Source organism: Macrobrachium nipponense, chromosome 27, assembly GCF_015104395.2.
Source record: "Macrobrachium nipponense isolate FS-2020 chromosome 27, ASM1510439v2, whole genome shotgun sequence".
Classification (NCBI taxonomy): Eukaryota; Metazoa; Arthropoda; class Malacostraca; order Decapoda; family Palaemonidae; genus Macrobrachium; species Macrobrachium nipponense.
Window position 1 is genome coordinate 40,456,381 of NC_087216.1, and position 25,112 is coordinate 40,481,492.

General features: G+C 35.5%; 1 protein-coding gene across 2 annotated transcripts; it reads left to right on the forward strand.

Annotated features, from left to right (window-relative positions):
• The first annotated feature begins 7,395 nt into the window (after nucleotides 1-7,395).
• LOC135201043 (uncharacterized) lies at nucleotides 7,396-23,768 on the forward strand. 2 transcript variants are annotated; one of them, XM_064229891.1, is made up of 5 exons: nucleotides 7,481-7,545; nucleotides 10,058-10,144; nucleotides 13,641-14,181; nucleotides 19,196-19,738; nucleotides 20,236-23,768. In XM_064229891.1, the coding sequence occupies exons 3-5, from the start codon at nucleotides 13,650-13,652 to the stop codon at nucleotides 22,044-22,046; spliced, it is 2,886 nt and encodes a 961-aa protein (XP_064085961.1). In that variant the 5' UTR covers nucleotides 7,481-7,545; nucleotides 10,058-10,144; nucleotides 13,641-13,649; the 3' UTR covers nucleotides 22,047-23,768. The 2 variants fall into 2 exon arrangements, with proteins under 2 accessions (XP_064085960.1, XP_064085961.1); XM_064229890.1 differs by lacking the exon at nucleotides 10,058-10,144 and having other exon boundaries at nucleotides 7,396-7,545; nucleotides 20,236-23,767.
• Nucleotides 23,769-25,112: the final 1,344 nt, after the last annotated feature.

A 25,112-nucleotide genomic window follows, 5' to 3' on the forward strand; every position in this document is an offset into this window, starting at 1 on the left:
TAAAAATTGCTTGACATTGGATATAGCAGTTATCAAATCAAGCTTGTCTACTATGTTTTTGGTAATTACCAACTATTCCCTACATCTTGTCAATCTGTTTGTGACCTATAAAGTAGACTGTAATTTCTTTGGAAACTTATTTTGGGAGTTAGACTAATAATCGAAGTGTTTTTGTATTTATTAACATATTTTGTTGGTTTGTTCATTATGACAATTATCAGTGGAGAGGTTCCAGAGTTCATAAAGGTGTACTGCTTTGCTTGTATTTAAATTTGTATGTCATTGTTGCCAGAGGTTTAGCCTTCGTTACGTATAGCCAATCATCCATCGAGAAAGAGGGAAGAAATGGTGTCATAAGTTACGTTTTATGTGCGTTCGAAACCTTTTCTCTGAGTAAGTTGGCCCGTCTTCAAAAAAGGTCACTTTTACATTATAAGTACCAAATTTATTCAACCTACGTAGTGCAGAATACACTCAAAATTTATGTGTTGATATAATATGTATTCTGAATAAGCGTTATATTTATGAAATGCATAGATAAAAAGTTATTGCGAAAAAAACCGTGTTACAGAGGCCCTGAATCTCATAGTAATCAAGAGTCCATATATACCAATCGTACGAAGAAACGAACGACAGCAGTAGACAAGACATTGTAAGAGAAGTGTCAAGAGTGAGACTGGGGCCCTCCATAGTGATTTGTGGACTTGTAAATTTCTTCACGAGTGCCCAGTGACTTTAAGAACGAACCTAAGTCCAAGTGTCGACTTATGAAAGTTACAAATATTAACATTGACTAGAGACTCGGTTCAATCACCGGAAACATATAAGTCTCAAGTGCCCTTTTAAGATAGACTGCTCAATTACCCAAATAATAAGGTGGAACTTTATAAACATTAAGAGAATAATAAATGTATTTAGGGAAAACAAAGTTTATTTAGCACCTGCAATTGAAATAGATATTGTTGATGCTAGCTAACATCTAAGTACAAGCGAGTTCAAGCACGAAGGTTCCTGAGAAATGAAGGCCAACTACCAACGAAAAACTCTTAAGACTTCTTCCCCATAACTATATATATATATATATATATATATATATATATATATATATATATATATATATATAATATATATATATATATATATATATATATATATATATATATATATATATATATATATATATATATATATATATATATATATATATATATATAAAATCGTGGTTTAAGATGACCTTGAAAATATAGAAAATATATTCATTGACATTCTGTGGTAAAGGATATATCCATTTCGCTGCTCTAGTGAATCATCATATTCACACTTGTTCACTCGTAGACTCTCTCTCTCTCTCTCTCTCTCTCTCTCTCTCTCTCTCTCTCTCTCTCTCTCTCTCTCTCTCTCTCTCTAAAATGAGACATAATCAGGTCACATTTGTCGCTGTCATCCGAATTTCTGTCGCAAGGTATGAGGAAAATTCGTACGCCGCGTGCTGTTATATCACAAGTAGTAACTGATTTTACGTGTTTGTTGGTTTTTAATTAATCGTGTCTATCATTGTTTTATCATTCCTGGTTGCTATTATTTATCTTCCATCATTTGGTGCCTGTGTATACGTGTATATTCGTTCTTCTCTCCCTTCTCAAATACTGAAATGACATATTTCCTCTGAAGTAATTAGTCTTTGGTTGTCTTTAGGGAATTTCAGTCGGTGTCCCACGCTGCTGCTCGTCAGTAACATTTGACGAATGACTTCGGAAAATTTCCCTCCGACTGGAATGGTTCTGTCCAAAGATGGTGGAGAACTACTATATCCTGGCCTTATAGTAGGTAACAGTACAATTAGCTGTTTTTTTAGCTCAAACCTCAGAATTTAGATTGACAACCTGAAACTTTGGGGATATGTAGAGGCGACCTGTAGTATCTTTATCCAGAAAGCTCCACAAAATCCCGTGAAGGGTTTTCGAGTTATGGTCACAAAATGGCGGCCATCTTTGATTTTTTTTATTTTCTCATTTATTGCTTCTGAAGGGTAAAATTTAGATTTGGTAATTCAAATATGCCTCATTTCTTATTGTATGATACTTGTAAAACCTATTCCAGCAAATTTTTTCAGTAATAAATACATCGATGTGAAATTGTGGGCCTTTCTTTAAGGAATTAGTCTTTCACCGACACTGAGAGGAATATTCCCATTCCTGTTACGGGAAAACTAACTGGTTTTTCAAAATGTTGACAGGAATAAACATTTCGCAGAATTTTATTCTCCTTCGAAGGAGACCAAAATTACTTTTCTAGGACAAATCAATACCGATTTATCCTTGTTAGAATATATTTACTTCATTTATTTTCCTACTGCACAGAATACAGCACACTAGTTTTACTTCTTGCTTATAAACACATTCATAGTTTGTGTTCCAACTGTTAAGCTTATAATTGTTATGTTATGTGCAGTATACTTAAATAAAATTCATTCATATAATTTCCTTAATTTTCACCTACACAGTATGTGCTTGCTTCGCTTAACCTTATAATTTTCACTGATACTATTCCTTCACACACGTGTATATATATATATATATATATATATATATATATATATTATATATATATGACAACCCCTCCTCAGACACTGGAGGGGTATATATAAAATTTACTTCTTCGAAGTATGTTGGTAGCCATGGCCTTAGAGCAGTAAGGCACTGAGTGACTCTCTCTCTCTCTCTCTCTCTCTCTCTCTCTCAACCAACTTCCTAGGGTAGCTAAATCTGACTCGTGAATTACAAAAATACATTTATTTAAGAATAAAAGGATTAACTAAATAAATCAAAATTCTCAAAGAAACAAATGTTTAACTGAATGAGTTAAACTTTAAAATCCAAATAATTCACCACTGTTATTCAAACAGAAAACCCAAATAACCCTGGGGATCCAACCAAACCCGTCCACCTCTTTCTCTACAATAACTAACATTAGTTTAGTCATAAAATAGGCAACTAGAAAAGTCATAGTCTCCCCACACCATTTCTACGGAACAATCAGGTAAGTTCCCATTGAAGTTGCCAGAAACGTCTGTTTCAAAAAAAGAAAGAAAAAAGTCATATGGAACAGGAAATCTCTGAAATAAAGGTTTAAAATATTAGAAGGCAAAGCCACACTCGGGCTTAAAAAGACGCTTACCCATTTCAGCTGTGAGCACTAGCACTTAACAAAATACAACTGTGTATGGCCATTCTTAACACAAGGCCTCTTCTCCCATTTGGGTGCTTCTCCGTCTTAGTTATCTTACCTTCCCATTATTTAAGGGAAGCAGCTTGTACGTACACAAGCACAAACTTTCTCACACGACACTCCCCACTATAGGATGTCATTGATTCGTCACAAGTTCATTGCACTGGAACAGATGTGTGATGTCATATACAACTCATTATCACAACCATAAAATCTACCCAAAGCCAGATCCTTGCTTCCGCTCATGCACGGACATAATCTGTGATCTGTCTTGCTAAGGCAGCAACTTGACACTTGGCGCCACCCCAAGTACTGCGTCAACATTTTCGGAGTTCGTTCTCTTTCTGTGGGAGCTAACCCTGAATCTATCGTTTTAAGACCCCGCTTGTTTCCATGGGAGTCAAAATGATGATATTTATCGTTTCAAAGAATGTCATTGCTCATCACATCCGCTTATCAACCATCGGTCAACAAAAACGTAATTTAAAAATATAATGTTTACATATATATTACATACATACTTATATATATATATATATATATATATATATATATATATATATATATATATATATATAATATATGTATGTATACATTATATTTTTAAATTACGTTTTTGTTGACCGATGGTTGATAAGCGGATGTGATGAGCAATGACATTCTTTGAAACGATAGATTCAGGGTTAGCTCCCACAGGTGTTTGTAGCTATAGGCCAACAAGGCGATTGCTTAGGGCCCCCAAGCCACCAGGGGCCCCCAGGGTAGTTTGGAAAATTTTAATTTCCCAAGCCACTCGGGGGCCCTGATGAAAATTTGAAATTTCCCTTTGCTTACTAAATTTGATGCTGTCATGAAGCACCACATGAGCGTGTTGAGGGTGGCCAGTTCAGTTATTCCAGTTATTTTGGAAATATCATCCAAAATGAACTTATTGCCTCAATCAGTGGGAAAATAATGGACACAGTGGTGACTGAGATTAAATAGTCCTAATATTATTAAGTTATTTTGGAGTGTACTCCTGATGTATGCCACCAAGTACAGATGTCAGTCATCATAAGAATTGTTAAAATGGAGAAAGCACCAGAAATCAAGGAACACTTTATGGGATTTCTTGTAGCTTCTGAAACAACAGGTCTTGATTTTGTCATTATTGATTTTGAAGAAACTGTTGGAGCTGAATATTCCCTTTGATTATTGCAGAGGACAATCATATGATAATGGTGCCAACATGAAAGGGCGAAACAAAGGAGTTCCAGCCAGACTTCTTGAGAAGAACCCTCGTGCACTTTATGTTCCATGTTGGGCAAATTCCCTAAACTTGCTGGTATCTGATACAGCAACAGCTTCAACAGATGCCATCAGTTATTTTGGCAATGTACAGAAACTGTACAGCCTTTTTTCAGCATCACCACAATGATGGGCAATCCTAAGGGTAAATGTCACTGTTGCAAACAAGACTTGGAGTGACACAAGGTGGGAGAGCCATATTAACAGTATAGAGGCTGTGCAGTTCCAGGCCTCTAATATAAGGGAAGCTTTGCTGAAGATCAGGGAAGTGATGGATCCTCTGACCAAGGTTGAAGCCCAAAGTTTGGCAGAAGAGGTGGGTTCATACCGATTATCATTGGCACAATCATATGGTATGGCATTCTACACTATGTGAACCATGTCAGCAAGCTCCTGCAGTTTCCCAAAATGCAGCTTGATATGGCAGTTGACCTCCTCACTAAAACAAAAACATTACTAACTACAGAAGAACTGGCTTTGCTTCAGCTCAGGCCTCTGCTAAAGATATGTGTGTGGAAATGAATTTAGAGTCCATTTTTGAAACACTGGGTGAAGTGAGGGACAGATTTGAAGTGCCTGCTCAACTTCCAAAAACTGGATGATCAGGCATTGAGTAACCAATGTGACAACCTCTGCATGAAATTAACCACTGAAAATGAAAGTGACATTGATGGAAGGAACTGGCTGTGGAAGTCAAAAACTTGCCAAGCTTACACCTCAGATGACATGACTGCTCTTGAGGTCCTCAGTCCTCACCTTTATCCACAAAAAACATTTGGAGGAACTGTATCCCAATCTGTGGGTTGCCATGATAATCACCTGCACTCTGCCTGTGACTATGGCAGCCTCAGCACAGAGGAGCTTCTCAAAGCTGTTCTCATCAAGACATATCTAAGGTCTTCCATGGGACAGGATCTACTCACTGGTCTTCCAATAATCATTATCAACCATGAGGTGGCCAAGCATTATTGATGAATTTGCTAGTAAAAAAGCCAGGAAGCAGAAATTTTGAGGGCAGTGCATTGTTACTGTGAATGATGTGAATTATTAGTTGTTTTTCTGGTAAGTGTGTGACTGCTGTTATATAAGCATTATTTTAAGTGTTGTTTTTTTTATTCTCTTTGCACTTTGAAATAGATGTGAAATAAATAAATATGAAGTGTAATAGTTTCTTGCATCTTAGCAGACCATCTAAATGGCTAGGAATCGCTTCATCACAGTTTGACAAACCCCTCAGGGATAAATGAAGTACCTGCCTATCTATCTATCTGGGGCCCCCAAAACAGCATCTTGCCTTGGGCCCCCCAAACAGCATCTTGCCTAGGGCCCCAACAGAGCTAGAAACAGCCCTTTACATATATATATATATATATCTATATATATATATATATATATATATATATATATATATATATATATATATATATATATATACATCTTGGTTTAAAGCTAAGGACTGTATTTTGGTGGACTAACCTCCACCCTTATCAAGCAGTGAATGACAAGGAGTTACATTAGCGAAGTATATGGTGGGAGATATGCCCATAGGTGATGCCTGGGGTAACTGTTAAGCCAACGTTGGTTCTGTTAATTGTCTTAATCTGCTTCATTGTTGCCTTAAGGAAGATATTGTCTATATGGTCAGAGTCCCAGGCGCCATTGGAATGGTTGATCCTATTATCTTGTTTTATCAGTGAAGATTCTGCCTTCTGACTTTTGTATCAACAGCTGCTCTTGTATAAAATTCGGGATGAGTTCCAATCCATGCTATGATTAGTGTTATTTATGAGATGGAAAATTGCTGAACTATGTTGTCCATATCTAACTGATCGTTTATGTTGAGTTAATCTTTCCGAGAGAGGTTTTCCTGTTTAACCACAGTATGACTTACCACAATCCCTACAGGTGATTTCATAAACCCTTATTTCTCTGGAAACTGGTTTCTGCTGAACATAATATTAAGTATTTGCTTTATGTATGGCTTTTTCTATTGTGTTTGGGATATTTTAACAAGATGAGTTGATTTTTCATTGTTTCAAGTTCTTTGTTAAGAAAATCTGTGGAGCAAATTCTCAGGGCTCTAAGAAATAAGTTACTTGGTATGCCGTATTTAACTGAAATGTCATGATAGCTGTAAAGATGTAAGAGAGTTACGCGGCATAATTATAACGTACGGGTTGCAAACAGTTCAAGAGCCGTCTTTTGTCGCGTAAGAGACTCTGATCACCCTATGGATTGGAATTCAGCAAGAGTACTTTTCAGTTCATCAATGCATGACAGATTGTTAGTTGAAGGATGCCTCATTAGTTCTTTTAGCAACATGAATATGGGCGATGGTCTTTTTAAAAGTTAAACCAATAGTTAGATATTTTACAAACAGATAGTTTTGTTCTGCGATTTGTAGTAACTGCATATTTCCTTAAGAATTTTTTAACAATATTTATTTACGTACTTAAGTAGCTTGTTGGCTTATTTGATTGTTATCTGTGACCTCATATTGCTTTCTTGTGTAAGTTGTTTTCTTAAAGTTGTTTAATACCCTGAAGATCTATCTATCTATCTATCTATCTATCTATCTATATATATATCTATATATATATATATATATATATATATATATATATATATATTATATATATATATATATATATATATATAGAGAGAGAGAGAGAGAGAGAGAGAGAGAGAGAGAGAGAGAGAGATAGAGAGAGAGAGAGAGACTGTAAAAACTCATTTATGAGAAATGTAGGTAACTTCGCCTCTCACATTGCTGGGATTACGGATATTTATAAAGCATAAACTGATAGAAGTATCATGTCATCCCCACCTGAAAAATGACTCAGAAAAGAAGTTAGTAACTGAAGTGTGTTCGTGCATGCCATCACCTGTTCCCTTTTCTGGACAGTTGTATCAACACTACTCTCTCGCATCTGCGGGTGAATCAGTAGATAGGGCCGTCGGGGCTGCAGCAGAGCAAGAGAGACGAGCTGGGACGCACAGTCGGATCTCTTCTGAACTGGTTTATCGAAGGTGAGCTCTTTATTCCAAGACATTTAGAAAGCATACGTAAGCCGCAGAATCCTCGTCCGAAAGGCATTTATTACAGCGTATATTTTTTACGCATTTTTCCCATTTCTCATGGTTCCGGGAATTCTGTAACTATAAGTCATTCAATGAAAGTACTACTTTTAGATAGATGTTCAATTTTATGTATCAGAAAAAAAAATAGGCCGAAGTCAGTATCAGCCAAAACCGTAATCATGCATTCTAGGTTATGATAATCGTTATTCTGTAGATATCTTCAATTTTGCATTTATATTAGTGAAACTGGAAGACGTTTTTTCTAGAACCACCAACAAGAATATATACCATCCACCAGCCAAAGATTACGAAAGAAATCTCACAAAGAAGAAGACCAGGCCTGTTTTGCCTTCACTGCAAGACTTGGGTGCTTCGTTCAGGTCACAAGAGCACCTCGTAATAAAATTGCCGCTTCACAGCCGCCGGGAGAATGGGTGGCGGCAGCAGCAGCTGTGCTGGGATGCGTCAAGCGAAAATTCTAAAATTTGATTAATATATAGAATATATTGAATACAAAATTTAGGCCAAAGGCCAAGCACTGGAACTTATAAGGTCATTCAGCGCTGAAATGGAAATTGACAGTAATAGGTTTGAAAGGTGTAACAGGAGGAAAACCTCAGAGCAGTTGCACTATCAATCAAGTGTTAGGAGAGGGTGGAAAGTAAGATGAAGAAAGAGAATATGAAAGCAGGTACAGTAAAAGGAATGGAAGTGGTTGCAGCTAGGGGCCGAAGGCACGCTGCAAAAAACCTTAAGTAATTCCTACAGTGCACCGCATGAGGTCCACTGACGGCACTAACCTCCCTACGAAGTTTTAAGTTAAAGAGCTGACTTACCTGCGGAAGAGAAAGTTCTAACGATAGCGGAAGAAGAGTTTGCAGGTAATGAATTTTATTAAATAGAAAAAAGTTCAGAGTTGCTGAACGATTTTGTTTAGAGCGAGTGTCCGGACTCCAAAGCTTCAGAAATAAAATTTGACGTTACGTTTGGTTTAGTCGACAGTTAACCAATTATTCAAATAAGTCACATTAAGCGTAGCTTATCTCAGAGGCTTTGTGTTTTGGTGACGGGAAGTGTTCGTAGCAGCCTCTGGTCATGGCACCCTGCTCTGGCTGGCCAGACTATTGAGGTAAAGAGTAAATACTACATCTCTAGATATTTTTTCAAGCGCGTATCATTATGATGAAGACCCAAAAATATCATCCTGACACGACGAACTTGTACAAGTTTTTTAAATTAACGAGACAATATAATCAACGATTGCTTACTTTATGAATAAAAACAAAACAAACAAAAAATGGCGCATAAACATTCCAGCGACGAGCGATTCAATTTCCAGGACTTTAATATATTACTGTATTAAAACAAATGAAACATACAAATTCGGGGGTGGGGGTTACTATAAGGTTACATAATTTTCTAGAGTGTGTCTGGAAATTTGTCATGAGGCGTGTCAAGGTGGAGAAGGGGGTCAAAAATGACCAACGAGTGTTACATAATTTTTGAACGGCCCCAATGATGAAAGGAATATTCTCTGATTCTTACATTGTCGTTGATATGAGTGCTTGTGAAAATGTATGAAATTTACCTTTTATTCGAACAATAAATGATCCTTTCAGGTATATATATATATATATATATATATATATATATATATATATATATATGTGTGTGTGTGTGTGTGTGTGTGTGTGTATATATATATATATATATAAACAGAAGTTATGAATCTTTATAACCATTTGACGTAAAGCTACTTATTAATTGTTATGTGCACAAACCCCTATTAATTTTGACAGACATAAGTGTTTTTTTCTGAAAATACGAATGAAGATAAATGTTTAAGTACCAACTAGAGATCAGTGATGTCTAGGTTGAAAAGAAAATTTGATGAAAGCTTCGGTGGGCTAATTCCCTTAAACAAATACATCAGCAACTCATGATAAAAATAATTTATTCATTTTACTTTCAAGGATGGAGAAAAAGCTTACTAATGTGTGAATATGATATAGGCAAGAAGTAGGCTTTCCTGGCAACTGATATAATCAGCTTACATAACCAGACGAATATTTACACAGACATCAAGGGGCGGCATCCATCGATGGCAATGAAATTAGTTGTCACAGCAATCATATAAAAGGTCTCATACAGGAAATTTGCAATTTACACGGGGAATGACAAGTGAGACTAATATTCACTCCTCTTCCAAAGCTTTCATTCTTTCTTTCGATAGAATTTTATTTAATTATTATAAGAGACACACGCGACGTGACTTAATGATAAAGCTTTTGTGTCAGTGGCTAGGATTTGATTGCCCTAAGTCGTACATTTTGACACTAGATTTGCCCATAGCGGATCATTTAAAAAAACAAATAGAATCAGTAGTCATTTGCGACGACTCTTCTAATCACACGACATTTCCGCCGTTTCAATGCTGTTCTCCTCTCCGGTCGCCTACTAGACCCAGTAAGAGTTGCAGAGACCTGGATGACGCATCTTCACGTTGTACGCTGTAGAGTAGTGGTTAGAGTTCAACGCAACACTTAAGGTATTTAGTAATTATTTCCTTTAGATATTAATCATTTTATAACATAAGACCCTTTTCAAATACATTATGTTTTCCAACCTTTTGATTACCTGTCCGTCTGTCTCGTTTTCTGTCTATCGTTCGGCACAGATGTTCAGCAGTTGTTGAACGAATCCAGGACTAAATGTATATATAGTATTCATCTTGGACCGAATCAAGGTCCAAAGAATTGGACCGAATGACGATTGTAAGAGATTTCACAGTTGAGGCTAGGATAGTGCGGCGATGATAACTTCATTTAAGCTTTGGCTTTAGTTCTACCTCTCCATCTCTCCCTTTATGTCTTATTTATCTTTTTCATGTTAAGATATTTAAATGTCACTTTTCTTCTCTCTTTCTCTACATATCTTTTCAAAAATCAAATCAATCGCGTTTCAAGTGTAAATATCACATACGTAGATAAGCATTAATTGCTGATATCAGTATATAAAAACATTTATGTTTATCTTGACAAAGCAAACATTTTTTAAGTAGCCCAAGTATAACAAATGCTGAGGGAAAAGTCATATGCTCTAACACGCAAGCTCATATATATGATATATATATATATATATATTATATATATATATATATATATATATATATATATAATATATATGTGTGTGTGTGTGTGTGTGTGTGTGTGTGTGTGTGTGTGTGTGTATGTGTGTGTGTGTGTGTGTGTGTGTAGTTACTCGTGTTAGGCTTCAAGAAGACGTGATGGTTTTGATTCCTGTCCAGATTCTTTAATTCAGTGGTTCCCAAACGAGACCATACCAAGGACTCCCAGATATGAGAGTCCGAGCCGAGGACCCCAGCCAATCAAAGTTATCATTACCAAGGTCTTGGACCTTGATCATACCACACTTAATATTTGCATATTGTTGCACAAAGTAAGTATAAGTATAAGCTGCTTGCACAGCCAAGTATCGCTAACACCGACTCTAGGATGATACAGAATCAGTAAAGTATATTGTTTATTGTAATATACACACATACACACACACACACACACACACACACACACACATATATATATATATATATATATATATATATAATATATATATATACATATTTTTTATTTTTTCTGAGGTTGAAAAAATATTAATTTCTTCAATGTGTCGCAGACCTACCTAGGGCCTTCTCTGGACCCCTAGGGGTTCCGCGGACCCCAGTTTGGAACCACTGCTCTCATTCACAAAGTACTATTAAACTATTCCGTATTGAGGCCTAATAAGAGTAATATGAATGAATATACACAGTGAAGTTGTGTGGTTATTTTAGTTGTGTCATAGATATGATATATATGTATATATATGTGTGTGTGTGGTTGTAAACCTTAAATTCACATAAGGGAAGGAAATGAACATCTACCCCTTTACATAAGACTATGCATATGTTCAATGAGATATAAGACTGCATCAAATAATCAAGAATTACTGGAACAGAATTTGACATGGTTTATGATTACAGTACAAGTATTAGTACTGGTTTTACGTATCCACGCACAAATAAACACTATCTCGTGCACAATAAAACCCAGGGGAACATGCATGAGCGTCTGCAGCATATTTTCTAAGAGGGGCAAATTATATATATATATATATATATATATATATATATATATTATATATTTATATATAGATATATATATATGGTACATATATATATATATATATATATCTACTATATATATATATACATATATATATATTACATACATATTATATATATATGTATCTGTGTAATATGCAGTGGAACTGCGATACCAGTAATTTAAGTGAAGCAAGATGCGATAAAGAAAAAATACAATGTTACATTGACTTTTACCAATCGTTCCATATAGTGTTCAGCTGAATTTAAATATTTCTGGAGAGAACAACGCAATATTATACAATACATAATGCTACCTTTAATTTACTTAAACTGAAAGGATATAATGTAAAATGGAAGAAAAACCAAGTGATGTAGTTAAATAATAATATATATATATATCAATCTTTTTCAGGATTTCAAGGGGGGGAGCAAATGCCCCCTCTTGCCTCTATGTGCGGACGCCCATGGGAACATGTGCCTTGTAGTATTTAGTCTTAGTTTTCACATAAACCCAAAGTCCATTCTGAATTAGGAGGAGTGTTCACAAAACATCCAATTTAATTAAAATATGGTCCATTTCTAATGAAAATAATTTCTGATCTCTAATGGTCAACCAATCTTGAAATTTACAGCTTATTCTAAGTCCAGTTTACGGTCTACTGAATAGATTTCAACAGCATGTGTGTGTTCTCACCCCTACACACCCCCAATGCGTGTGTAATAAACTACCATGTATATCATGGAGCACTTTTAATGGGGATTAGGTACTTTAGTAAGCTAGCTCAGCTAGGGTAAAGTAACGTTATGTAAGATTAGTTCGGCGATATGCTGCTTGGTGCAATGTTGTTGAAAGCCGTCTCTCCATTTCCTTCCTCTCCCTGGCTGTTTACCAGTCTCCCCTACAGAAACTTAACAAGTTTCATTTTCTGGTGGACAGAGTCCGGAGGTTCACTCCAGGCATCCTACTCCCTTTCACACCCTAGGGCCGGACGAGGGCTGTGCTGGCATAAGGTCGGCATAATCTAAACCAACCATACAACGTGAACTTTGCCCTACGACTGGGATAAGTTAGTAAACCCCAAGAGAAGGTCGAGAGGAAATGGGAACTTTATAATTGTTATTACAAAAATATACCCTCATTTACCTTACAATTTACAAGTAAATGATTGCAAGGCACTTTAGCAAAACACTGATGGAATTCTAGACCAAATAAGACCACATGGTAACTACTGAACATATGAAAAAACTCAAAAATGCAATATATGAACTATTTGAAAAATTTACTACATTACGGAGATGAATCACACGAACGGGTTTCCTGAAGTTACATAACACTGCGAATGAAATAACACATACCCTGACTAACTCAGACTAATGAAAGCTACACTTGAATTAAGCGCACGATATTGAGTTTACGAATCTGGACCCAAAGTAATGCGGATTGTCCTGGACGAGGCTCTCAAGAGGAAAGCCGAATTTCGGTCTGCAAGCCTCATTGTTACCTCTAATGGACTTTTCTTTTTTGTACTCCAAGGACGCTAAAAGTCGTGGTTATTTCATCAATACTAGGACATATGCATTCCAAAACAAGACTACTTTTTTTTTTTTTTTAGTAACGTAGTTCATGTGATTCAGCAGCCTCAGAGGACTACTTTTACATATAATGATTCACACATTAAGTAGAACCAACACTTCGCCAGCTAAATCGGGACAACTATCGGCACGATTTCATCTTGTCAGTGGGGCTACTTCTGACAGTTTGCTTGTGAATACTCATTCGGTCTATTTCGTGGATCTCTTTCTCTGGCATCATAGCGAGGGTAGCGAAACAAAGTTCAGGTACTTGCGCCAAATTATTAGAATTTGTCCTATTTTTCAGATTTTCGGTATGACATCGCAGGCTGTTCATCCGGAATACCTCATCAGTCAGTTGACACACACCTGTCTAACTGTCATCAGTGGAACAAGTATTCATGATGCCGTTATTGGAATGGCAAACTGTAGCGGCAGCTCAAAACAGCAGTGGTTTCAGAGCGGTGGCCTTTGGCGGTGGGGAGGTGACCAGAACCTCTGCCTTTTCAAGAGTGAGGAAGAAGGTAAACTGTGTTTAGCATTGAGTGATGATATTTCAGAGTACTGGGTTTTTGACGAAGACATGAGGCTAACTTTGGGAACACAAGCTCTCACTGTGTCTGGACAAGGAGCGCAGAGTCAAGTGATTGTTGAGAAAATGTCTTCTGGACTCAAACAGAAATGGTGGACTCTCTCCCAGTTGGAGGCCACCATGGAGGGTCACTACCTAGCAGGGGAACATTCATTGACTCCATCTCTATTGGAAATGTGCAAGAAAGAAATTGATAAGTCTGCTGCACGGAAGAGGTCAATAAATCATAGGCGCCAAGTGCAAGATCAGTGCCAAGGTACGGTATTGTAATTTTTACTTGATTCTTATTTCTCAGTTTTATCGATTAATTAATTGTTTCAATCATTCTAATAAAATGGATGATTTTCGCCAGAATATCTGGATTACCATCTTATCTAAGCTGTATAAAGACTAAACTGGGAAAGGCTCCTATGTTAGATTTCTGCTACATTTTCTGTTGTGCAAAATAATCATATAAACCAATGTAGGCAATACAGTAGAAACAATCTACAAAGCTAGATATATACAATATCGTTTAGACGATTCTCTTCTCCTGTAAATAAAACGAATATCTTCCCATCGTGAGTATACCTTGAAAAACAGCAATAAGCCATTAAACAACAATATCGTCTTTGGAGGATGTTTTTGTGTCTGTAGCTCTTCAGATTTGTCTGTGTCACCTGCGTATTTATATATTTGATTTAATTGGGTACTTCCTGGACGGTTACGCAGAGAAATAGTAGGTACCAGTGGGGTTATTTGTTGATGTAACGTTCCATTTTAGGGGATACCTCAATGGTGGTTTGATATTTGCAAGTCATCATCAGAGCTTCCTGAAGTTTAATGAAAGTTTTTTTGTGCATTCGATATTCTTAACAGAAATCTTCATCTTTGATATATCAGACTACATACATGGATATATATATATATAATTTATATATATATATATATATATATATATATAATATATATATATAAAATTATATATATATATATATATATTATATATATATATATATATAGGTATTATATAATTAGATATATATATATATATAATATAGATATATATATATATATATATGATATATATAGAATATTGTATAAATATATATTATATATATATTATAATATAGATATATATATATTATATATATATATCTGGTAAAATGTTCTGTTACAACAGAATTCCATCTAATAAAATGAGCCCATAAAAACGGCAAAGTATAGAAAGTAAAGTTAATATATTTAGAGACTGCTGTTTTCCCTCTTCAGGTAGGTAGTGAATGCAAAAAGTTACAGAAAAGGCGATATTTATACCAAGAGGCCCATCCAGCTGTTTTCACTAGGTCACTCCAGTTATAATTTCTCTTTAATCTTCTTAAGGATTGGTTGGTGGAAGATTTTATCTATGATATCCGAATCTCGGGTCTCTTTGCGATGTTCATTACCTTTCTCTGTTTAATCGAGGCCAACTCCCCCATTTGGCTTTTGTACCGACATTTGCTGCTAGAAATATATATATATATATATTATATATATATATATAGATATATATATGATATACATATATTAATATATATATATATATATATATTGTATATATATATATATATATATATATATAAATATATATACATATATATATATATATATATATTATATAGTAATAATATATATATATATATATATATATATATATATGATCGAAGTCGGAGAAGGACAGGCAAGTCGAAATCAGATGGCTTTATTATGATTGCTGACGTTCCTGAACAACAAGTCCCATTTTCAAGGCTAAAAAGACAAACTATCTTTAAAATGACTCAGGCAAAAGACGAAAATTACAATTAGCATAAAATGATTAAAACAGAATAGAAGGCACACGTATACTTCAAGAAGAAAGACAGTCGAGCGACAACGAAGAACAACTGGGGGTTCCAGGAACACTCACGACAGGTACAGAGGCGTGGCAGAGGATTGGGAGTTTAATTAACTGTGGAACAAACTATTTAATAAACAACGATTCCAGAACCGTTAGAAGTTCGTCATTCTAGGATCTACCCAAAATATCAAAATCATTGTATTTTAATTCATGTTTAGATTTCATCACGAGGTCACGTATATTGAAGAATTCAGGGTTCGATAGTTTAACCCTTGTTCTATTGCTAACACCACGTTGAGAATCTATTCTCACCTTCAGCAACCTCCGTGTGCAACCAACATACGTAGGTCCCCAGGTCACATCTGGGCCTTCTATTGTTTTAATCATTTTATGTCAATTGTAATTTTTTATTTTCGTCTTTTGCCTGAGTCATTTGAAAGATTGTTTGTCTTTTTAGCCATGAAAATAAGACTTGTTGTCCAGAAACGTCAGCAATCATAATAAAGACTTCGGCTTTCGACTTTGCCTGTCCTTCTCTGATTTCGATTGTTTGATGAAGTTTTTAGCAACTACCTGCCTCCTGTGGTATATATATATATATATATATATATATATATATATATATATATATATATATATATATATATATATTTATTATCACCAATCAGGCAGATTCGATGCACATATACAAATTGCAGTCAAGGGCAGGAAAACGATGGGGACTCACACTTCTTTTATTGCTTCCTACGTTTCGTGATTCATAATCACATCATCAGGGAATTCTATGGAAAATTTAATAAATTTATAGTAGTCAAAGGCAGTTAAAAATTATACCCACTAGGGCACACTTAAATACATACACACCAGGCACAAAATTACGGCACACATGGTTACACAAGAGCACATTAAAATTTGTTAAGAGGTTTTGTGATTTTGCTTATTTTAATATGCTCCTGTGTAACCATGTGTCATAATTTTGTGCTGGTGTGTATGTATTTAAGCGTGCTCTAGTGGGTATGATTTTGAACTGCCTTTGTAACTTTTAATGATTAATATTATAACATAGTTCAGTTTTAGCCTTTCAGTACTTTTATTAATTTATTAAATTTTCCATAGAATTCCCTGATGATGTGATAGGAATCACGAAACGTAGGAAGCAATAAAAGAAGTTTGAGTCCTCAGCGTATTCCTGCCCTTTGACTGCAATTTGAGTATATATATATATATATATATATATATATATATATATATATATATATATATATATATATATGCAATATAAAACACCGTATCGTACTTCTAAGAAATCAATAGAAGGATCCACAGTTAATATCCTTGTTTATCAAGATAAAATATATTTATGGAAATATATACAAAGCTTAAAGCTTTCGTCCATCCTCCCTATGGACTTGATCACTAAGTGATCAAGTCCACAGGAAGATGGACGAAAGCTTTAAGCTTTGTATATATTTCCATAAATATATTTTATCTTGATAAACAAGGATATTACTGTGGATCCTTCCTATATATATATATATATATATATATATATATATATATATATATATATATATATATATATTAGTATACAGATACAAAATATTTACAGTAAAAAAGCACAAATTTTATAAATCCTGGATGAGTCTACATTTAAATTAGGTTTTAGTTTTCTTGTATACTAGGATTTTGCAAATCTAATTTCAAGTTCAGAATTCAAAGGTGGCAGATTTTCTTTGTTTGACAATCTTCCTAATTTTATGGTTGTTATAGAAAATCACTGAAGGGGAAGTTTGCAGGAAATATTTGCAAAAAATTGAATGCATCTTTCTTGGACGATGCGTGCGTTTCGTCGTTCGAGAATGGCATCTTGAGGTAGAATTTCATATTTTTAGGACCAAATAGTTTTGGAGTCTGAGTACATATTCTATTTAAAAAGACCCTTCGTTTGTTAAAAAACAATTTATCAGTAAAACCATTATCACTAAAGATAAAAATGGGGGAATTGTTCTAACCCTTCTCTTTCGTAATAGCAGAGAAAAAATTATAACGTTTTTATTCGATGGGCATATTATGAACAACGGGGTTTCTTTCAACAGGCAATATTCTTTCTGCCATTTAAAAGAAGATGGCCGAAACAATGCTTTATTGACTTTAAACCTAAATTCTATCAGTATTATGTGGATGATACTTTTTCCATATTCGAGAGTGAACAGCGAGCTAACTTGTTTCTGAACTACAAGATGCAAAACATAATACCACAAATTTCACCTGAATTAGAACAAAACAGCCACTTATCTTTTTTGGATGTACTCGTTTCTCGACAAAGTATTGGTTTTAACATTACGGCCTACAGGAATCCAACATTTACCCGCCTAGAAGTGAATTTTCTCAATGCTTGTTATATGTCTTTTAAACTCAACACTTTTGACCATTTATTTCGAGCTGTCAGACTAACTGGTACGTATGAATATTCCATAAATTGTTATTTTAAAAAAATTAGTGGTAATGGTTATACGTACTTATAAGATGTTCTTTGACAAACTAAGGGACTTTTTAAACAGTATGTGCACTCAGCCTCCAAAACTATTTGATCCTAAAAAGATGAAATTCTATCTCAAGATGCCATTCTTGAACGACGAAACGCACGAGTCGTTCAAGAAAGAGATGCAGTCAACTTTTAGCAAATATTTTCCACAAAGTTCCCTTCAGTGGTTTTCTATAACTATAAAATCAGAAATTTTGTCAAGAAAAGAAAAACTACCAACTCCATATGAACCGGGAATCGTATATAAATATCTCTCCAGTGTTATCTTATGTCTGTTGGTTCTTTATCAAAACTATATTTCAGATTCCATGATCATAAGGGAGTTAATTGTCTAACTGGGAGACTGCTGAAAAAGCCTTTATACTTAACCATTAAAAGCACCACTGCCTTGAGGTCTGTAAAATTCATGTGAAGGTTGAAGATTTTAAAGTCATATCCTGAGGGAACTTTAGACATGAAATCAGAATAGCAGAATCCTTGTATATAACAAGAAAATAAAAACCTAACCTAAATATAGACTCCTCCAGCTTCCGTGTGAAGTTCTGATGTTATTAGTTTTTTTTATTAAATTTGCATTTTTATGGCAAATTTTATATATATATATATATATATATATATATATATATATATATATATATATATATATATATATATATAATATATATATATTATATATGATATATATATAATATATATATATATATATATATATATATATATATATATATATCTATTATATATATAAATATGTATATATATATATATATATATATATATATATATATATATATATATATATACTTGTGTGTGTATACATATAAAGTCCGAAAATGAGTTTGATATAAGACTAGCATATGCTCTTTTCAGGTGGAGAGGACCTCGTGGCAAGGTCTTGTGAGGGGGAAGTCATCTGCAGTGAGGAATGTACAGCTAGTCCAGAATACCTTATCAACCAACACACTCTTACATGTCTGACTGTGATGGATAGCAATGGCCCTGATGATGCGACTATTGAACTGTCCCCTTTTACTGGCGGCATCAACCAGCAATGGCTTGTCAATGGCAAGCAGTGGCACTGGATGGGAAATCGTTCTTATTGTCTTTTGGCTAATGAAAAGAAAGGTGCTGTGAGGCTAGGGGAGTTAAAAAAGAACGTAACATCTTGGAATTTTAACGAATCAGGCTTCCTGAAGACCAAGTCCAAAGTGTTGCAGGCGTCTTTAGAAGAGCCACAGACACGAGTAACACTCGCCGCCAAGAGCGGGGGTCAGCACCAAAAGTGGTGGAAACTCTCCGAGGTCAGGGCTGCGCTGAAGGTCACACAACTAACAGACGCGCGTTATCCCGAGGCTCTGGTGAAAATAGCTGAACAAATTTCCCCTGGAGATGAAAGCTGCAGTCTTTTCCATGGTAGGAAATCCTTCAATCAAAAGATTAGTATACTAGCTTAATTTATTTCACACAAGGTAGGCAAGCGTAACTTATAATATATATATATATATATATATATATATATATATATATATATATATATATATATATATATATATATATATGTGTGTGTGTGTGTGTGTGTGTGTGTGTGTGTATATATACACACACACACACACACACACACACACACAGATATATATATATATATATATATATATATATATATATATATATATATACTACATAAATATTTATATATATATATGTGTGTGTATATATGTATTTACAAACGCACACAGGCATATATAATAAGAATATTTATTTCCTTCTTGGTAACGTGTGATTGCTGTTTAGCTGTGATAGTTGCATCAAGTCGAATTTTAGGCAAATGTTTAGCAGATTAAATGGCAAGCACTTAAACGGATACATTTTGAGATTTAATAAACTAATATTTTTCTCTTTTTTTCCATCAGAAGAGGATGGCGTTAGCTCATTCCTTCATGAAGGACAAGGCATTCTTACAGAAGACAAGGAATATCTGGTTAATCAGAGCACGCATACTTGCTTAGCAGTACTTAGTGGACCATTGGATGCTGTCATAGGTCTGGCACCATATAATGGCAATTCTAACCAGCAATGGCTTGTCTGTGATGGGACATGGCGGTGGGCTCACAATCACTCTCTCTGTTTAGCTCCCGACTTTGACGAGAACTGTTTACGCCTTGTGTCAACCGGTGATGAGGATCCAAAATGGGATTTGGATAAGGAAGGCTTTTTCATGAATGGATCACACGCTGTGGGGATATCAGAGGACGATGACCCATCAAGACTTTCCTTACAGCCAAAACTGGGAGTTAAAACTCAAAAATGGTGGACACTTTCTGGCTTGAAGTCATATGTTGGACTTCAGTTGTATCCACTCCCAGTAAATGACATCGAAACTTATAGACAGGAGATCAATCGGGGAATAATTAACAGTTTAACTCCCTTGATAAAACCCTTACCACACCCAAGAGACGTTGGTCACTATCCAGGATCTGTGCCCGCTGCAGTACCCAGAACTAACTTTTTGTGTGTTTTAAAGGCCAACACAGTGCAACAACGTGAGAACATCCGAATGAGGGCGCCTAAAGATTGGCAGGCCACCAATATGTATGTGGTTGCTGGTGATATATTCATAATCGTTCTGCCCGATGACCTTCCTTCAAGTCAAGCAAAGCAAATATCTGTAAAAGTTGGAGCTCAAACTGATCGCCTGAAGCCTACATTACCAAAAATACAGAACCACGGTTTCAAGCGAATGCCAATTGTGTCAGAGGATTTTTATGTCAATCCGGGGATCAATTTCTTCCGCAGTCAGTATGGGGGTAACCTGATTTTCTTATATGAGGGAGAAGAAAGCTTCACTGTGACAGCGGAAGTGCAAAATGTCGTTGAATCTCCTCATTACATACTGGGAGTAACAAACGAAGAGGAATGGGAGAGAATGAGAACTTTAAATACCCCTTTCTGTGTACTCGAGAGCAACAAAGTAGTGTTAGTAGTTCCGACATCCAGGGCTACTGAAATTCCAGACATTGATGTATTACTCCAACGCTACGATGACATTATTGAGAAAATGGAAGATTTGTCCGGATTTTCCGAGGGCGATCCTCCACCCCAGGGAAAGCAATGGCTAGTAGACGACATTCAGATTACTGCTGGAAGTGCCCATGCAGGTTTTCCTATAATGTTTCAGCATCAGTTTAATGACCTCACCTTAACAAAAACGCCATATTCTTGGGCTGTTTGGCATGAAATTGGCCACAATTACCAGCAAAGGCAGTTCTGGTCCCATGCTTATGGGAGTGAGTCAACAGTTAACCTCTTTTCACTGTACATCCAAGAGAAGCTAGAAGCCGATGACCGCCTTAAAAGTCAAAACAAATACAAGCCAACGAGCAGAGCCGTAGACGACGGCCTCACTTTGGAAGGTGCCGATTGCTGGCAGAAGCTCATTTTCATGATGGAGATCAAACACGCTTTCCCAGACCACGGATGGGATATTTTCCGGCATCTGAATCGTGTAACCCGAACGTTAGAGAAAAAGGAAGCAGACTCCTTGAAGGCGCGCCGTCAGAGGCAGTACGACCACGCTTACAGGACCATGAGCAAACAGGTGGGCTCTGATTTGATCCGCCATTACGAGAGATGGAGTGTACCCGTTTCTGAAAATGCCCGAGAAGAAATCGAGTCTCTCGGACTTCCAAAGGCTCCTGCAAATTTGTCAGCTTATTGTCCTTGAGACTTCTGAGGATATATAAAATATTAGTATTAGCCAATTACAATAATGAGGATCTTTTGCAAGACAAGTAACTGGTTACCTCATGGAGACAAATTTGATGTTAATTACGGCTATCACGCCTACACGAGTTTCTTTCCTTCCAAATACTTATTTTCTATCAGTGTTTCATGCATTTTTCTTATATGCAAATCATAATCATGTGTGTTTTCGGCGACCACATAATGTTTCCGAGATATTACTTTAGAACAAAAAAAAACAAAAAAAAAACAATAAATTTCGCTTTGTGAAGGGAATACTGTGAAATCCAAGATTTTTAATACCTACTCATGTGACAGCAGAGAAATGATATTACTTTAACAGGCGCCTTTTTTCAGAAAAATGAGGAAATAGTTTTTCAGATTTATTGGATTTTATTCGAACCATTTTCTACTCGGTGTGGCATTGTTAACAGGCCATCATTTTTTTCAGGTAATTTACCTTTTCTCCCACGAGCTCTGTTGATTTTACTTTTTGTTTGTCAAGATTTTCTTTCATCAGTTTCTTAACGCATTTGAACTTCATTCGCCCAATACCCATCCTCTTGTTGTTAGTACACTATTTAAATGATTTTAATTTTTCATTAATTTAGCGTACACCCCCTCCCCTTTTTTCCACCTACGCTTGCTCTCATTTTCGAACTAATTAACAAAATATACACAATTTCTTTCTCATATAGGTCTTGGTGACTGCCGTCTTCAGTGTTTCTTCTCCCTCTGCTGTTAAACCACCTAGACATCATCCACATTCAAAGGTGGGAAAAATAATTTAGATGAACACAAAGGAAAATAAGCAAAAGTAATACTTAATATTATAACAGAAAATTTTATATGGAAGAGCTGGAATATGCTCTTTTGAAGAGCAACAAATCTGCTCCTGGAGATGATAATATTTGTTTTGGGATATCGGCCGCTTAGCACCTTTGGCAAAGTCATATTTATTATATTTTTATAATTCATTATGGCCTTGAAATTTTATATCCTGATAAATGGCGTCACTGTAATAATCCCTATCCCTAAACCAGGAAACGATCCCAGTATAAATAATTACAGACCAATTTCTTTAACAACTTGCTTAGGCAAATTGTTAGAGAAAATGGTAAATGCTCGACTAACATGGCCCATTCAAGAAATGTTATTTGACTCCCACTCAATTCGGGTCACAGAGTAACAGATTTACATTAGATTCTCTAACTTGGAAGACCGTGTGCGTAGAGGATTTGAACGAAAACAAATTACTGTAGCTGTCTTTTTTTTACCCTGAAAAGGCATGCGATAGTGGAGGTCTGCTATATTAAAAACTACAAAACAACAACATCCGTGGACATCTACCTAGGTTTATCCAAAACTTTTTGACAAATCGCAATTGTCAGGTGAGAATTGATGATGTTTTGTTCAGAACATTTCCACTTGAGAATGGTGTTCCACAGGGAAGTGTCCTTAGTGGCACTGTTTACTTTAGGAATTAATTGTACCTATTTGAATTAAAAGTAACCGTATATGGATGATTTTGCCATTTATCATTCAGCATCTTGAACAAAACATGCAGAACGAATCATTAATAAAAGCATAATAAAAATAGATGAATGGACCTCATCTGTAGGCTTTCAATTTTTCATAGATGGAACTCAAGCAACCATGTTTTATATATTATAAAGAAAAAAAGCGGAAAAAGGGTGAAGAAATAGATTTAGAAATCAGAAACTATAGTATAACAATTGTTCAAACAGCAAATTTTTTGGGATTATGTTTGATACTAACTTGAATTGGAAAGCCCACAAAACATGCATGAAATCAAAATGTAAAAGAGAATAAAATTTAATTTAAAAAAAATATCCAACACTACTTGGGGAGCCGATAGACATATCTTTCCTGTAGTTACTGTATAAAGCAGCAGTGCTGTCTGTCACCGATTCTGGAAGAGAAATACTACATGGCTCAGCATCAGACGCGGTGCTGAAAATGTTAGACCCTGTTTCCAATGAAGGCCTTAGAATAAGCTCGGGAGCCTATAGACTATCACCAAAGTGATCTCTCCCCCAGAAAGCTAGTAGCTAATAATGACAATTGCTCTGAGAATTCAGAGAACACCTTGCCCAATTAGAGCTAGAAGATTGTTTGAGTCACTGAATATGAATATAGAAGTGCCTTGAATAGTAAAATTACCTCCTTTTTGGACAATGAATAAAATGTCAACTTTCACACACCTAAAACATTCATCAAAAAGTTATGCATATACCCCAGAACGCCATGGAAAATATGCAATACAGTCAGTGAAACTCTTACGGTGTAATACTTAAGGTTCTTGGTAGCGTCCCTTCGTCTTCTAGCTGCAACCCTGTTTCATTCCTTTTACTGTACCACCTTTCATATTCTCTTTCTTCCAACCCTCTCGTAACGATTCAAAGTGCAACTGCGAGGTTTTCCTCCTGTTACACCTTTCAAACCTTGTCTGTTCATTTCCCTTTCAGCTCTGAATGGCCTTAGTGCTTGGCATGCATGCCAAAAGTCCATAAATCAATCTATCAATAGAGCATATAAGCCGAAAAGGTCCACATTACGTAATATACGCAGATGGCTCTAAACCAGAGCACGGAGTGGGATATGCTGCAGTGTCCCTAGACAAAACGTATCAGTTCTCTCCACCTAATAATGCTTCAGTATTCACAGCAGAGTTGTGTGTAGTTGCATCAGACAAAATTAATTAAAGAACCATTATTCAATAATTTTCTGATTTTTAGTGACTCGAGAAGCGCTATAGAAGCTATTCCTAGTTACAAAGCAAAAAAAATATTGTACAACAAATTGAGTTATATCTCCATAAGCTATATAAAATGGGAAAAATGTAGAAATGTGCTGAATCCTTGCCCATGGAGGGATCAAAGGAAATGAAGAGGCTGACAAAGCAGCCAAAGAAGCAACCCATTTGACAAGATCAAATGTGACTATCCAAGTTACTGATTATGTAACACACATAAAGGTGGATATCATAAATAAATGGCAATATATATAGTATGGAATGAAGAATCTG